Below are 17,616 nucleotides of genomic sequence, written 5' to 3' on the forward strand. Positions count from 1 at the left end.
CTGGGGCTGTACCCCGGAAGTTTTCCTTACCCGCTGCAGTTCTCTTCCGGGTCTCGCAGAGCTGCTTCCGCCTCGCTGGCACTGCCCCATGGCACTGCCGCTGCTAGTCGTGGCGGCCGCGGCGCTGGGCCTTCTGGCGACCGCCGCCCTCAGCTTGGTGAGTGTGGCCGGGCCCCGCTGCCTGCGCCATGAGCCAGGGCCTGGCGCAAATTGTGTCACGGAGCGGGGGCCGGGAGGCCGCGTCGCGCCACCCCCGGCGCCCCCGGGGGGAGGGACGGCCCTGGCCCCAGCGCTGCGTCATATGGCCCCGCCGCCCTGCCCTCTGGAGCCCCCCGCGGGCCAGGCTGGGGCGGGGGCACCGCTGTGCTAGGTGTACCGGGAGAGAAGGGACCCGAGGTTGCGCGGGCTGGGAAGCTTGGAAACCTTGGAGGATTTTAAGAGCTGGTTACCCGAAGCCTTGGTTGGGATGATCCAGTTGGGGCTGGTCCTGCTGGACTCGCTGTGACCTCCTGAGGTCCCTCCAACCCACATTTTCTACAATGACAAGTTCTAGCAGAGCATAAGGGCAGCCTGATGGTGCTGCTTCACTTGCGCCGTGCACCCTGTTGCTAAAATGCTTCATGTTCAGAAGCTTGCAAAAGTGTATCCCAGCCCCATGGCTGGGCTGGTAAGATGCGCCCCCCACACCTATTTTTTAGTCCCTTTGTGCACTTGTGACATCTCCTTTTACTTGTAAAAACTCTTAGTAACACTTACTAATGTGAAAACAGAGGTTGAAACAAAGCAGCAGCCTGCATGTACAGGTCATGTGGCTAAATCAGCGTTGGCAAATCAGCTTTTGTTTTGAAGCTTTGTGGCGTGGAGCGCTTGAAGCATCAACCATCACTGGTTGCTACATGCATCCTCCTCCCAGCGTGTGGACCGCGCTGTTCCTCCACTCGGAGTATGTGTTTGTGCACATACATGCGTGTGTGGTGATGAAATCACAAAAGTGTTGAAAATGGTTGCACGTTGCCTGGTGTTTTTAAGCAGCCCTTTGTGTATGCGCACATATGTGCATGCATGGAGTTTGTTTAAACAAAATGGGAAACAAGTTCTTTTATGCTCTGCTTCCTAGTTTACCATCATGTCTACCTTACCTAGGCAGTCCCAGGCAAGAATAAGATCTTGATATTTTAGACCCTAACAATAATGGTTGCAACACTGCTATTTCGGCAGTACACATAATAACAAGGTTTAGATACAGTGCAGCTCGCAGTCAGCAGAGCATTGAGCGTAACAAGTTTGTGGGAGCTTAGATCAGTCCTTTAGTCAAAAGCATCTATTCCACTTCAAAATTACGTTGGCCACCTACTACAATCCAAAGGTCAAATGTGGTATGCGTAAAATGGGACCCATGAATGCCATATGAGGACTGTAGGTCCTCTTTGATCTGGGCAACAGAGGAGAGGGCTCCTCAAGAGATGACTCCACCTTATTTGTAATAGGAATGACTGTGGATTACTTTTTGCCAGTGGATCACCTTTGCTCATCCCTGGTTGTAGGCAGTTGCAACTTTAAACCAAAAGTGGGAGACTTAGGATTGCATATCAGCCATTCCAATTTAACAGTTCAGTCTGTTCACTTCTGTACCGCTGTAAGTGAACTAATTTCTTTCAACTTTGACCTTACATTGTCTTAGCTCCGTTTATCCTTGCATAAGAGCAGAGAGATGGTGCACTTATCTTGGCTATAGAGTAATACCAGTATAACGGTTACATCTATGCATATCTCTTATTTCACCTAGTGAGAGAAGCTTGCATGATGTTTACCAAATACCATTATGCAAACCATAAGTGTAGATAGGTCACTAAAGCATTTGGTCATAAATACTCTTCTTGTTTTTTTTTTCTTCAGGTGTGTATCACTGCCCATGTAACTGCCACAAAAATGCCAAGCTTTCAACGACATGAAGAGGAGAAGTTCTTTGTGAATGCTGAAGGCAAGAAGGACTCTGTACCAAGCATACATGACCCACCTACAAAGGAGCTCTCTGTTGTTGTGCCTTCATACAACGAGGAAGACCGGTGTAAGATTCTACCCAAACTTAAGTCTGTGTTGTAAACAGTTGTCAGCAACAGAGCATTGCAGAGCAGGTTATATAGCTGCTTTGCATACCTTGCTCCCAGGTTTTCGTGAAACAGCATACATCAATGGGATTTCATCCTAGAGAGCAATTGTAGCTTGTCTGTATCCCTGGACAAGTCATGCCTACGTTTGTCCCAGAGTAGAAGTGTCCCGGGATTGGCTTTTACTTGTATCACCCTTCTGATCGGGGTTTAATGAGTGGCTGAGTGCACTGCAGCTTTTCTTCCATTGGTTCAATGATGCACTCCCAGGGTAACTGTTCAGATGCACTTTTTGGTGTTCCAGGATAAACAGTACTTCTTATCCGTTGAACCTTTTTAAGACTTATCCTGAGACAACAGACTTGGACGTCTGAACAATTGCACTTCGTCATGGGATAAAATGATTTATCTGAGAATCAAGGTACTGTTTGTTTATAGCCTTGGAGTCAGCATGGAGCAGAATAAAAATGAGCTTAAATAGCCTTCTGAGTGAGTCTGGGTGCACTGAGGAGAAATAAACCACATCACTCCACATAAACCTAGGCCCACAAATTAGCCTAGTAGAGGACTTGGATTGCTCCTTCAGGTGCACTCCAGCAAATTGTTGTGCCTCTCTCTGCTGAGGCATACACTCAAGCCTGCTCCAAGTCATCTGCCTTGACAACATGCAAACCTGGGCTTGGGTACACGTGTGGAGGGTTTGTTTCTCAGCTGCCATGCAGACTTGCTCGGGGCAGCTTGGACATACTATTTGTGTGTCTTTTTTGAGATTTCAGCCAGCAAATGAGCTGTATGGTAGGAAGAATGATTTTGTGAAGCATTTTTAGGTTTGATTGCTGCCTGTTCTATGTATTTCTTATGCAAATCACTAATATGTAAAGGTCTTTTTGGTGTAAAGGGGGCTAAACTATAGACTATTTCATTTGGCAAAAGCATGTGGGAGGTCATTCTCAATAGTAGCCCCTCAGCTTTGGAGCTCCCTCTCCCTTGAGGTGTCCCAAAGCACAAATCTGTACATCTGGAAGTGCTGCACGATCTTCCTATTTGGGCAAGCATTTATCAGGCAAGACCATGCTGGAATATTGTTTAGGACATTGGTTCTCAATCTTTTGAGAGTCAGGACACCCCTCCTTAACTTTTTTTTTTAATTTGGTGGCACCCTGATTGAGAATCAGATGTACTGCCATAGCTTTCCAGGTAACTCCTTCTTCAATTCAGTAAGGGGTTTACTAACTCCTAACATTTTCCTTTTCCCACAATAGCACAAGATGACAGCAGTGCAGTCATTAGCTCCTATCCCACTCATTTTAGGAAAACTTCCCCAGGTTTGATTTTCCTGGTTACTTACACAAGAAATTCTCAATTAGTTGCATTGGAATTGCTCCTGATTTGCACCACATTAATTGAGATAGGAATGATGTGTAGACAGCAAAATAAAATAAAATGCTCTTCTACTTTCCCTCCCTATGAAGGACTCCTATGGATATGAATGGGATTCTTGTGAGTGGAATAAAGGGGGTATAAATTGACCTGATTTATCTTAGTTTAGGACAAAAAGGCAAATAGTCTGGGGGGGACAAGACTGTAATAAGCACAAGAACTTGCTGTAATAAGCACAAGAACTTTTTTTTTTTAACATAAGCATAAAATTATCATGGGCTCTGTCAGCATGTCAATGGATTCTCCCATCTTTAGGGCAGTGGCTCTCAACTGGGATACTGCTGTGATTGCCACTACATCCAAGTGCAACTGTTCTGGGCATCTCCTGGAGAACCATACTGTGAAGCAGCTGTGACAAGAACATCCTCTGGGCACGCTGGAGGAGAGGGGCAGGCTGCAACTAGATACAGACAGGTTACAGGGGTGGGTGGATAAGAACAGGATGGGTTTCAATACTGACAAGTGCAAGGTATTGCACCTGAGGAGGAAGAACCAGCAGGCTGGGGAACTCCCTTCTCGTCAGCACAGAGACAGAAAAGGACCTTGGTCATTCCACCCCATTCTCGTTAAAAAGCTAGGCGACTGTGGCATTGATGCCTACACAGTCAGATGGGTCGCATATTGGCACACCCAGAGAGAGGCCAGGCCACGCCCAGAAAGTGATGGTGGATGGGTCATATTTGACCTGGAGGGATGTGGGCAGTGGAGTCCCCCAGGGCTCAGTCCTCAGGTCCACACTGTTCAGTCTCTTTATTAGCAACTTGGACGAGGGAGTGAAAAGCACCCTGTTCAAATTCACTGACAACACCAAGATCTGGGGCGAGGTGGGCATGCTAGAAGGGAGAGACAGGATACAGCTGGACCTGGACAGGTTACAGGGGTGGGCGAATGAGAATAGGATGGGATTCAATACTGACAAGTGCAGAGTACTGCACTTGGGCAGTAAGAACCAGCAGCATACCTGTAGGCTGGGGAAGTCCCTTGTAAGCACAGTGACAGAAAGAGATCTTGGAGTCATTATCGATTCCAAAATGAACATGGGCCGCCAATGTGAGGACACAGTAAGGCCAACCGTACCTTGTCATGCATTCACAGATGCATCTCAAGCAGTGCCAAGGAGATGATCCTCCCCCTCTATGCGATGCTGGTCAGGCCACAGTTGGAGTACTGCATCCAGTTCTGGGTGCCGCACTTTAGGAGAGATGTGGCCAGCATCGAGAGGGTCCAGAGGAGGGCCACTCACATGATCAGGGGGCAGCAGGGCAGGCCCTACTAGCGGAGGCTACAGGACCTGAACTTGTTCAGCTTCCACAAGAGAAGGCTATGGGGATCTGGTGGCCATCTACAAACTGGCCAAGGGGGACCAGCAGGCTATGGGAGAGTCCCTGTTCCCCCGAGCGCTACCGGGAGTAACAAGGAATAACGGCCATAAGTTGACTGAGAGTAGATTCAGGCTAGATATCAGGAGGCACTACTTCACAGTCAGGGTGGCTAGGATCTGGAACCAACTTCCAAGGGAAGTGGTGCTCACTTCTACCTTGGGGGGTCTTCAAAAGGAGGCTGGATAATCACCTAGTTGGGGTTGTTTGACCCTAGCATTCTTTCCTACCATGGCAGGGGATCAAACTTGATGATCTGCTTAGGCCCCTTCTGACCCTACCAACTATGAACCATCCACTGTCACTGCACCCTTCTTGGTCCAGCCCCATGTTCCTCCTAGAAACAGGCACCAGGGACAGTTCTACTTGCCCTTATGCCTGTTTCTGGGAGACCCTGTATCGGTTTGAACTGGGAAGGGCTACAGTGAGAGCAGGTACTCCTGCCACAGGCACTTCTCAGTTTGGATCTAGCAGAGGTGTACATGGCACAGTCCCACCTGACCATGGCAGCAGTGGCACCCCTGAAAAGGTATCGCACCACCCCAGGGTGCTGCAACATTGAGAACCACTGGTTTAGAGGGGGTTTGCTATAGAGTTTATTTTGGCTTTTTAAGTTGTTTTTTTCACCTGTTGTTTGTTTTCTTCTCTTGCTATATAAATTGTTTTGCTGTCCTCTGTAAACTGCCCTGAGCTGTTCACTGGAAGTGCAACATATAATAAGTAGAGCCTAATGCTCTCTGCTTCAGCCCCTGTTGTCTCCTCTCTGTCTCAACAGCATAATAGAGATGTTGAATAAGGGGTGGGAGGATTGTGCCTGCTGGGACTCTACAGGTGAGGGCTTTGGTGGGGAGGAGGTTATTTAGAATAACTCTCTAGGTTTGGCCTGAGAGAGGAGATGATTCACCCTTCCAGCTCTGAAAGTAGGGAAATTTATAAGATGATGCAAAGGCAATCCACTTGGATGGGAGGATATGCTTTTCTCATCTGGATAGATCAGCTAGAAGAGCTTTAAGTGCTATCTCAATCAGATACCCTGGCTTGAAGCTTTTCTAAGGTTGCTCCAGGATACTAGTATCTGACATGGTGCTAGTGATGTATTTTGGTATCTTTTGATAGCTTGTTGAGCAGGAGGAGGAAAAGTTCTAATATGTGGCGTGATTACTAATGAAGACTAGTGGTTTATCTTAGTACTAGTGGGGCTATTGCATATTTCGGGGTAGGAAGATGATTTCCCTCCTTAGAGAAAATGTTGCAACCTCCTGTTAGCAAGAAGTCTCAGGTGTTCTCTAGATCTTGCCTTTCCTGGACAGGGACAGTAGTCACGAGCAGTTACTCTGTTTCTGTAAGTTAACACTAGTCTGGTTGAGAACATTTACTTTACTTAGCCAACTAGTTACTGTTAGTTGGTTCATGTAGATGGTATTTTATGCTTAGCCTCTTGCCTCTCCTACCTTGCTTTTATTATTCATATTTCTTTACACTGATACTGTATAGCTGATATTTAACCAATATATTAATGATCAAAAGGTATACTCAGTGGTAAGCACTAATGTACTTAGTCAAATCAGAATTAAAATCCTGTAATACTTGTACTCTTAATTTATAATTATTAAGTATTTATGTTATGGTAGTAGCTAGAGCCTCTTAGCAGAATTGGGATCCCATAGAAATTCATAAAGAAGTGGTCCCTCCATCAAAAGATAGAAAAGATTTCAGTTCCACAAAGACATCAATATATGCTTAATTTCATGCAGTGAGAGTTGTCCCATTAATATCTAAGTGCAGTCTATGCAAAACTGAAAAAATAATTTGCTAAGAGAAGGGAAATGGGTACACAAAGAAGTAAGGTCTGAGGTTCTATAGTGATTTGGGTAGAGGAGCTAGCAGTAAAGCCAAGCCCACTTAACTTTTAGTTGAACCAGAAATTAAATTTCTAATTGTAAGCAGGAGGGGGCAGGGGGAGAACTGTTTTCAACTCTGCAGGATTTTTACCCAGAGACTTGACTTTTCTAGAATATGATGCAACAACATTTTAAGTTTGCTTTCATTATGTACTTTTTTCTGCTTTCAGTACCTCTTATGATGGATGAAGCATTAGACTATCTGGAAAAAAGACAGGTGTGATATTTTCATTTTAAAATACAGTGTTTGTATAAATATTTAAGAACTAAAAAGCCTGCTCATTTGATTGTTGAGGTTTAGCTAGATGGAGTGCAAAATTACTGAACTGAAACCAATGTATTCTATCCTGGCATATTCCCTTTACAGAATTTTTGACTGAATGATGGATGATAATTTAATTTTTACCAAAACATAAAGATTAATTATTATACCTCAAAAAAGCATGTTACTTTTCTGGTATGTATCCAGAGTAGACAGATTAGTAGGACATAACTGAAAAAACAGTCTGAGTCAGAGGTGTCAGACATGGCTCGTGGAAGTGGGTCACTGGGTTTCAAGATGACCTGTTTCCCCTATCTGGCCTATGGGGTTTCTCAGGAACTGCTAGGCTGCTCTGTCATTGGGCTCATCTGGGGGGTTAATGCCACTCACCCTGGTACCAAGATTTGTGATCTCTGTGGGGCATGCGTATATGTGGGGCTAAGGTAGGGAACAGCAGTGGCATTGACTGCCCACATGCTGACTGTGTTGACTGGACCAACCCAATGGCTCTCGCAGCTTCTGCAAGAAGCTGCATGAGCTAGATCTGGCCTATCAACTCAAATGAGTTTGACACCTTTGGTCTGGGTCAGTGATACTCAATATTTTGGCTCTGTGGACCAAATAAGTGGTACAGAGCAGGTTTGTGGGCTGGATTGGACCCCAGTGCCACAGAATCAGGGCCACATGCCCAGATTCAGATCATGCTGCCTCTGCCTGGTCCTGTGTGTCAGGATCAGGGCCCTGGAACCCTGTGCCACCTTAGTTTGGTCCTGCATGTGTGGATCACGGCCCTGAGACCCTGCACTGGCTCTGTGACACTCTTTGCACTGGACCTAGCTTACAGGGTCATGGCCCTGGGGCTCCCCATGAACCTGTGGGTACCTCCATGGGCTGGATGACAAGATGCCAGGAGCTATATCTACCCTTCCACTCTGAAAGTACCAGGAGTGGTACTCCTGGTCTGCATTTATTCCCACAACATCCTTGGAAGCTTTTGTTATTCTCATTTGCTTGTCTTCCTAGCAGACAGCATGTTTCAGAAAATAAGGCAACGCTTTACTGATTTTTGACATAAGACCTACTCACAACTTTAATGTATTAATTTTCATAAGAGTTTTGACTTTCAGCTGTTTGTAGTAGCTGAAAAAATACAAAATGGTAGTATAATGGTAGTGTAATAAACATCTAATTTAACAGCCTAACACTACATATATTGGCAACAAGCTAATCTCTCTCAAAGGATGATTGTCTTTTTAGGAAATTAACAAAATAATATTGTTGAGAGAGAAGGCTGTTGTGGAACATAGGGAGAGCAGTTTAACCATGTGTGAAGGGGGTGAGAAGGATGAAGGAGAGATCAGGTTAAACAAGCAATTTCCTTTTTTATTTTTAAGGAACAGGATCCTTCATTCACTTATGAAGTAATAGTGGTTGATGATGGTAGCAAAGATCAAACCACAAAGGTAAGAAAATAACTTTACTAGTTTTCCCTCATAGCAGCTAGGGGTAGGAGGGAGGAGAAAATACATATCTCACAGCTTCAGTGTTTATAAAACAACATAAACCCTCATCTTTTGTTTTATACTTTCTGCTGTTATTATTTTCACATTTTTTCCATTAGGCAATTAAATTCTGGTCTCTGATACTTCCTGGAGTACTTCTAGCATCATATTCTGCTGTTGTCATGCATGCAGTACTATTACTGTATTTTCTAGCTACACATTAAAAAAAAAACAATGACAAGATGCAGCTAGGCCAAGTGTTTGCTTCCTCTTCTTCCTTTGGTTGCATCCTTACTTTTAGGGATGTAAATATTGTTAATTCACTTAACCTTCTCTTATTATACCAGTGAAATGATTAACCAATAACAAAGCTGATGCTGGGAACCCCTTCAGGGGACCAGAGCACTTTGATTTGTGGTAAGGGGAGAGGAGGTCAGCCCAGCCAGACAACATAGCCCAGGGAAAGCCCTACCCTGGGAGGGAGGGTGTAGCTGTGAATAATCAGCTAATTGCTTAATTGATGAGTCATTAGGCTGCTGCTATTTTTCTCTTAAGCTATGGGTACTAGTCCTCCTCTCTCCTCCCACCTCCCCCTCCTCACTCTTCCCTCCTGGCTGCCCTGCTGTCTTCTAATGCCTGCTTAGGGCAGTTCACAGCTTCCCTTCTCCCTTTCCCTGCCAGATTGTGCCCAACCAGACCTAAAGGTTTTTCAGTAAGCTAACCAGTTACTACTGCACTTATCAGTTAATTAATCATTTAACCTTTCAGGGGTATAGGTTGTAGCCATGTTGGTCTAAGGACATAGGCAGACAAGGTTCTTTGGGCAAATCTGATATCTTTTACTAGACCAACTCAAATAGAAAAAATTCTTCTTTGCAAGCTTTTGGACACAAAAACCCTTTGTCAAGCTGAGAAAACATCTGCAGTTGGTCTGTGCTCTTTCTGGATTCCATCAGAAGAGCACAGACCAACTGCAAATGTTTCCTCAGGCTGGGTTCAGGGCACTCTTCATCCCTCTCCTGTTCAGTTAAAAAGGGATGAGAGAACGAAATCTCCAACTTTCACCTGGGTTACCAGTGTTGTTTTACTCTGTGTTTCATATGTCTTACAGGTCGCACTGAGGTACTGCAAGAAATATGGGAGTGATAAAGTGCGAGTTCTTACATTAGTAAAAAATCGTGGGAAAGGTGGAGCTGTCAGGATGGTAATGAATATTTTTCTTTTCCTGTTTTGAACCAATTACAACCTAGCTAAAATAAACAAATGGTTCCACTGTGATAAAATTTAATTTAACTTCAAGATGTGGAGCAATATGGCTATATGGAAAAGTGAAATGTGTGCTCTTCAAAAAAAAGTTTCAAGACAAAGATCTATAGAAAAAGAAAGCTCACTGCAAGACCTTAAAAGCACATTAGGCCTGTCTGCATGAGATGCTGTCTGCACAGTAGCTTAATAATACTGCTCAGTAGTGCATCACAGACGGTGCTAATACGCTACTGTGCAGTATTATTAAACTACTGTGCAGTAGCATCACTTAAAAGATGTTCAGCACTACTGCACACTAACTCTGCAGTTCCTCTGCTAATACAAGTACTAAATAAATGCGCAGTAACACTGTGCAGTAGTATCTCTTGTAGACAGGTGGCAGCCAGTCAATATGGGGTGCTTGGGCGCCACCCCACCAATTTCAAAATGACATGATCAGTGTTATGATTATGCTCATGCAGTACGCATACATAACAAAAAGTTGAGTATGCGCAGTAAGCACCTTGGGGCGATCTCCTTACTGCCCAAGTGGTGCATGAGCAGTAGAAACACTTCAACAGTTGGAATGGATTGCAATAACCTCTTGTTTAAGCAGGGTGCGGCGCTCCTGTATTGACACCCCAGTGTGGGTAAAGAGCTGTTGGGAGGAAGGTGGAAAGATAGGGGGCACCACTTGCAGAGCAATGCACGTGGCCCCAGGCGGCCTGCAAAGCAGCTCCAGCAGGTAAGTGGAGAGGGGGATTGAGGCCCCTTTAGGGAGGGAGCTGCTGCCCAGCCAGGTGGGGCTTGGGGCTGGAGCCGCAACGCATGGCTGCAGGGCCCCAGTGGGGAGTAAGACAGGGCTGCAGGTGGCTCGTATGGGGGAGGGGGAGGACCGGTTTCTCGCTGCCATGTGCACTCCCAGGGCACAGAGGGGACCCGTGCCCCCCAGATCTGTACCCGGCACAAGCTGCAGGTTCAAGTTCCTGTCCTGCTTCCTTTTGCTGGGGCTCCTGGAGCTGGCAGGCATAGCTGGGGACTGCGAGGTTGCATGGGGATTCCTTGCCAGTTCTAGCCCTCGCCCTCTCCTGCTGCCCTGGCGTTGCGCCCCCCTGCACCTGCCACTGCACACGGGGTGCGTTGCTGGGGCAGTGGGGGTCAGGAAGCAGCAAGAAGGTTTTCCCCGCGATTCCTCTGCTCCCTGCAGCACTGGGTCGTGTGGTGGGGAAGCAGGGTGGCAGGGAATAGCAACGAGCAGGGGGACTGCTGTTCCATGCTGCCTTGCTTCTCCCCCACGACCCAGCACTGCAGGGAGTGGAGACATGCAGAAAACCTCCTCGCTGCTTCTTGCTGCCCCAGCAACATGCTCCCTGCACACAGGGCTGCAGTGAGGGAAGTGGTGCAGGGCTGCAGTCCTCAAAGCAGCAGCAGGCTCAGGGGGCACATCGCCAAGGTAGTGGGGTGGGGAGGGAAGGAGGGGGCGAGAAGTGGCGAGGAATAGCTGCACAGCCCCTCTGTCCTCAGCTACATTGACTTGCTCCCAGTGTGATGCTCCACCTGCCCCACCTGTCTCACAGTTCACCAGCTGCGCCTGATATAGCTATGCCCATTGAGTACCTATCTGTTAGGTTTACAGTGAAGAATTATTTTTTCATATAAGAATTCAGCGTGCAATCAGTTATTAAACCCAACCTGCATTTTTTCTGTTAGTTAGATTAGAATTCTTATTACAAAAACCTGTAAGATTAAAACCAAGCTCTAGTAAAAGGTACTAGTAAGTACAAAAGTTTCTTTGAAGCTCATGGTTTTAATTTTAAAACCTACATTTAAAAAGTCTTTGTTTAGCTGCAGTGGAGCTACTTATGCTTAGTCAACTGTGTATAATTTTAGAGGGGTGTATTGTTTACTATTATGCTAACTATCATTAACTTATAGTTAGGTATTTTTTTCACAAGGGAGCATGCTAGTGTGTGTATTGGATTATATAAATTGCTTTATTCACATATATGAAATGAAACATGTTTTGTGGAGTGATTTGCACTTCCTTTTTGGATCATACTGTGTTGTCAATCATGAACTACATAAGAGGTCATTGTAAAAAAATGAAAACTCTTTTTCCCTTGTGTAGGTGATAGTTAATGTTTCTGAAATCTTTTCTTCCTTCATTATTTTTTCAAAGATTGTCTCAGTAAAGGTTCCTCTGTACTGTATTTCTTGAAGGCTTTTATTTAGTGCTTATAACTGTAGTATTTAATACACAAGATTAAAGTTTGTCCTTTTTTTGCTTAGTTCATCCCAGGTGAAAAGGCATAACTTTGTGCAGGATCTTACTTATTGCAGAGCTTAAAAAGTACTCATTTCCTACTACCTCCCCCTTTCTTTACAAAGTATTTTTCTGTGCGTAGCATATGACATTTATTTATGTGGCTCTTTAACAGACAGGAAACGTGTTAATGGTAAATAACTGCTCCAGAATCTAGCTACATCAGCATTGTATTTTCTGTCAAAATTGAGGGGAAAAGTGGTTTCATTCTTTTAATAATTGTCAATGCTAAGGCATAGGTGTAAGATGCTTAGAAATGAGTGTCAGGTCAGTAAATCTGAAAAGCAGTTGTGTTAAAGAAGAAAAAAACACTCAAACCCTCTTTAATTTTAGTCAATATGGAAGTTTCTGTGGGGATTGTGTTTTGTCTTGTGCTTTGTTTTTTTCACTAAGTTAAAGCATGCAGCATCTAGGATTGAAAATTGATTCTGTATTCCAAATATGTATTTAAGAGCCTGCAGATATTTTGCCTTGAATTAGATCTATATAGTGACTGCAAGCACATGAAATAACACCCCTCTGCTCAAGGCAAGGACTGTCTCTGACAAAACCATCCCAGTCAACCATCTGCTTAACCTGCTCTTAAAAATGTCCAAGGTTGGAAATTCCACAGCCTGTATATGTAGCCTGTTCCAGTGTTTAACTTTTCTTATAGAAAGTTCTTCCTAACCTAAATTCCCTCTACTGCAGTTTGAGGGCATTTTTCCTAGTCCTGATACAGCCACAGAAAATATTTTATATCCATTCTCTTTTACAATTGTCCTTCAGGTATTTGAAAACTGTTAACAAATCTTGTCTCAGTACTGTCTTCTTCAGACTAAGTAATCTTAGTTCTTTAAGCAGGGTGGATTTGATTGAAATCATTGGGCAGGAAGCCTTGATTTAATCATTGTTTTCTACAAAAAATGCATTTGTGTTGTTTAATATCCTTTATTTATTTAGCTTGTTGAAACTGTACACTTTTAGAGAAAGGGAAGAGCTTGCCTGTGTGTACCCAAACTTGCAGAGAAACAGTAGGACTGATGGGTGGGGAATCAGCAGGGATCCTGGTTTTCCGTTTCCCACAGAAAAACAGAAAACCACAGATTTCCTATTTTTATCAGACAAAACACAGATTTTTCCCTTTTAGAAGAGAAACCCATGGATTTCCCCCTTTTGCAAAGAGCTCTGCAGGTTGGCTGAGTTTCAGCCTACAAGAGCTGTTTGCAGAAGGGGCAGGGAAACCCTCAACCCTGTGAGGAGAGGGGAAGAGCAGGGCCCGACACTCACACTTAGCAGAGGCTGCTTCAGGTTTGTTCTTCTTGCTGGAGGTATGTGGGTCTTGGGGGTTGTGGAGCATGGCTGGGGGAGGAAGCTGGCTAGGAGCTGAGGGAGCGAGGAAGTTTGCAGCCAGCCAGGCACTTTGGCTGGGAGTGGGTGTGCAGCCTCCCCACTCCCAACCAGAGTGCTCAGCTGGCTTGAAACTGCCACTGCTCCCAGCCAGCTACAAACCTCCCTGCTCCCTCAGCCCCTAGCCAGCTTGGACACTCCCCAGCTGGGCACTCTGGCCGGGAGTGGGGGCTTGTAGCTGGCCAGGAGTGGCAGAGGTTTGCAGCTGGCTGAGCACTCTGGCTGGGAGCAGACAGGCTGCAAACCCTCTCCCAGCCGGACTGCCCAGCCAGCTGCAAACCCTTGGTTGCAAACACTGCTCCCTGCCCTGCTGCCCTCCCCCAGGCTCTCCAGAGCACAGTGTGCGCAACTGGCACAGCAGCAGAGCTACGCACAAAAGCTGCCTGCCGCTGCAAGCTCCATGCTACCCTGGCCGCACTTCCTCTGTGTGCACGGGGGCAGTGCACACCCACCCTGCCCCCACACAGATCTGGGGGGTTCTTGTACCCCTGCCTTTCCGGAGTTCATGCTGCCACTGGGACCCGGCCCCATCCAAACCTGGTTCAGGCAGGCAGCAGGGGAGGAGCCGGGTTGTGCTCCTGCTGTAGCAGCCACTGCCTTCCATTGGGGGCAGGGGGCTGCGGACCTGGGTCCCTAGCCCCATAGCCCTGACAGCTGGGGGCCCCCCTCCAGCAGGGCTGGGGGGCAGGGGTTGTGGGTGGGGGGCAAGGGACACAAGCAGGGTTGGGGGGCTGTGGGGGGGGGAGTGAGGGACACCAGCAGGGCTGTGGGGGGCATTTAATTTTAACCACAGATTTTGGGATTTTTATCAGCGAATTTGTGATTTTTTTAATCACGGAAAACCAGGATCCCTGGTAATCAGGTCTGTTTTCTCTCATCTCCAGGGATCCAGGTTTTCTGTTTCTCTCAGAAAAACAGAGTAAACCACGTATTTTACCTTTTACCTGAGGCAAATGTGGATTTCTCATTTTACCAGGGAAGCCCACAGATTTTGCAACGAGTTCCCTGAAAGCTGGCAGAGTTCCAACTTACAGGGAGCTGGGAAGGAGCAGGAGGAAGGCAGTGAGACAGGGAGTGCCACATGCATGTTACATGCACATTAGGCCCTGTGCGAATAGGGAAGTATTCGATTTGGATTCGGACGATTCGGAGAACAGTGATTCAATTTGGAGATTCACTGTCCTGAATCAATTCGGCCAAACTGACTTCAGAAGATTTGGCGTTAATTCGGAGAGATTCAGAGATTCACCCATGAACTATAATGGGAAATCACTGAAATACCTATAACTTTGTTATTTTTTGGCTGATTTGGATACAAATCACAGGGATGATAGCACCTTCTGAGGGCATGAAGCCTGACAGGTTTCAAGGAGATAGGTGAAGGGGTGTCTGGGAAACTGCACCTCAAGCTGCTGACAAGCAAAACTCGTTTCATGTGTGTGTTAAGGTACAACAGGGTGAAAACTGCAGGCATGCTAGCCCCTGCTGAGGCCATGAAGCCTGCCAGGGTTTCTGGGAAGCCTGCCAGGGTAGCTGCAAGGGTTTCTGGGAAACTTCACTTCAGGCTGCTAACAAGCAAAACTCGTGACGTGTGTCCGTGTGTGTGTGTATGTTAATGTACGCCCTCACTGGTGCTGGGGCTTCTACACAACACGGTAGTGTGCCCCAATGTGGTCTCGTCCTCCCCTACAGCCTCAGTCCAGCCTGCCACTTTAAATGACAACAGGTAAAATAATAACTTAGTGAGCAGCAGCACAGTAGCACCACCAGCATCTCAGGCAGCCAAACTGTGACAGAGCCTTTTTTTCCTCTCCTGCAGAAGCTTCTTCTCCAGCAGCTGCCAGAGAACTATCCCTCCCAGTCCCAGCCCTGGGGCACAGATGTGCCCAGAGCCCTGTGTCCTTCTGGTCAGCTGACATGGGACAGGTGCTAGGGGTGTTGGTCTAAGGACATGGCACTGGTTATTTGGCTCAATCTGGTATCTTTTAATAGGCCACCTGAATAGTTAGAGAAATATGTCTTAGCAAGCTTTAGGGTTGAAAAACCCTTCGTCAGGCTGAGGAAGCACCTGCAGTTGGTGTGTGTGCTGTTCCTGGATGGAAGGAATAGTAAAGAAGCCAGAGGCTGGCATGCAATGCAGGCAAGAAAGCCAGTTAGTGAAAATGGAAATGGAGGTGTCAAGGGGTGAGGGACAGGCTGGGATGAGGGGGAGGGGGATGTAGCAGCGCAGGTAAAAGTGGAGAGGTACCTGGGGAGTCAGATGTCCAGCAGGTTGTAGTGTCATAAATCCATGCCTATATTGAGTCCATGAGTTTCTGTATCTAGGAGGTTGATGAAGTGCAGTTCATAGGCCTGGCTGTGAAAAGAGGTTTGTAAATTCAAGCAACCACCAAACCTTGGTAACTTAACCTCATCACCAGAACCGAAGCCAACTTCCTACAGCTCAAAAATACAAAACCTGCCAACTATCTCCAGTACCCCCAAAATGGCACACCAGAATCTATCAAAGACAGCAATACCCAACTACCTGTGGGGGCCCATTTCTCACAGAAAACCCACTGTCTCCAGTCTCTCAGGCCTGATCCTGAAAGGGAATTTACAAACCATTTTTCACAGATGAGCCTATGAACTTCACTTCATCAACCTCCTAGATACAGAAACTCATGGACTCAGTATGACGCCTGACGCCTCCATTTCCATTTTCACTGACTGGCTTTCTTACCTGCATTGCATGCCAGCCTCTGGCTTCTTTACTATTCCTTCCATCTAGGAACAACACACACCAACCGCAGGTGCTTCCTCAGCCTGACAAAGGGTTTTTCAACCTGAAAGCTGGCATCCCAGGCAGCTAAGCTGAGCTCACCTAGAGCCTCACAACTCCACTGCAACCAGCAAGCCTCAGGCCTGTCAAAGACATGATAGATCTGGGCTTTCCCCAGCCAGGACTGTGTGTGTGCATGTGGTGGCTGGAGGTTATGGCTCCTCCTACCTGCCTTTCACCAGGGGAATCCTCGGTCCTGGCATTTCCTGGGGCTGCCATGCCACCAGCAGTCCCACCAGGCCTCCCTGCCCCTGTCCCTGGCAGAGTGCAGTTTTAGTGGTCATGCCCAGGACCTGGGGCCTCCTCCTTCCCCATAGCCCCAGCCCATACCTCTAAGTTTGTCCTGGCATGGGAGCTCAGCAGAGACATGTTCTTCCGCTGCTGGCTAGTGATGCAGTGAGTGACCCCTCCAGCGCTGAGAGCAGGGCATTAACTGGTTTAAAAAAATAAAACAGAAATAGGTGCAGATGGAGTGAGGAGGGTGACACTCACTCCGTCTGCACCTGGAGCTTGGGGAACCCCAGCAGCAGGAGGTTCACCTTGAGGAACACCAGCTGCTCTGCCAAACCAGGATCCAAACAGGTACAGTGGGGTGTCACTACATCCCCAGCAATGCTGAACACCCTCTTACTCAGAACACTTGTCGGTGGACAGGACAGGTGTTCCTGGGCAACCAGGGCCAGATCCTGCCACATCTGACTGCAGGTTGCCCAGTAGGCCAAGGGGTCACAAGTCTAGTGGCTCCATATCCCTGGCGAGATAGGTAGCCACCTAAGCCTCAGCGCTACCTTCCCAAGGCTGGGGTCTGGTGCATCTGTATAATAAAAGATAGCACATCTACCCAAAGAACCATGTCTGCCTATGATCTCTGGAGACAAATCCACAGTTTGAGAACTAAAACTAATCATCACAGCGATGCTTAATGGGATCTTCTAGACTGAGCACTGAGTCCCATTGGGTAGAGTGGTTTTCGTTAATCTTTACTAATCTATAGAAGAGCCTCTGGGAACCCCAAAAATTGGGCCCCTAATATGGTCCATGGCCTTTGTGACCTATTTATAAAACTTCTAAAAAGGTTACATAAATATATTGTCTTAAATAGTATATAATTAGACATTTTAATCCCTGTTCTGTGATGATACCTTTGAGTTTTAACATACCTTAAATTAAAACTATCTTTATATGTTCATTTTTTAAAGGCATCTTAACAAAAAAAATAAAAAATATTAAAGAATATTATTTTAAA

The 17,616-nt window shown here is 46.4% G+C and overlaps 1 protein-coding gene across 1 annotated transcript in view; it reads left to right on the forward strand.

Annotated features, from left to right (window-relative positions):
* Positions 1-32: 32 nt before the first annotated feature.
* Positions 33-17,616, forward strand: part of ALG5 (ALG5 dolichyl-phosphate beta-glucosyltransferase) — a 47,769-nt gene continuing 30,185 nt past the window's right edge. Inside the window, exons 1-5 of the mRNA XM_006267431.4 lie at positions 33-157; positions 1,897-2,068; positions 6,999-7,045; positions 8,485-8,553; positions 9,704-9,796. Coding sequence (XP_006267493.2) covers positions 89-157; positions 1,897-2,068; positions 6,999-7,045; positions 8,485-8,553; positions 9,704-9,796 — 450 coding nt within the window. The 5' untranslated portion in view covers positions 33-88. The remainder of the gene's footprint in view (positions 158-1,896; positions 2,069-6,998; positions 7,046-8,484; positions 8,554-9,703; positions 9,797-17,616) is intronic.

Source organism: Alligator mississippiensis, chromosome 1 (genome assembly GCF_030867095.1).
Source record: "Alligator mississippiensis isolate rAllMis1 chromosome 1, rAllMis1, whole genome shotgun sequence".
Lineage (NCBI taxonomy): Eukaryota > Metazoa > Chordata > Crocodylia > Alligatoridae > Alligator > Alligator mississippiensis.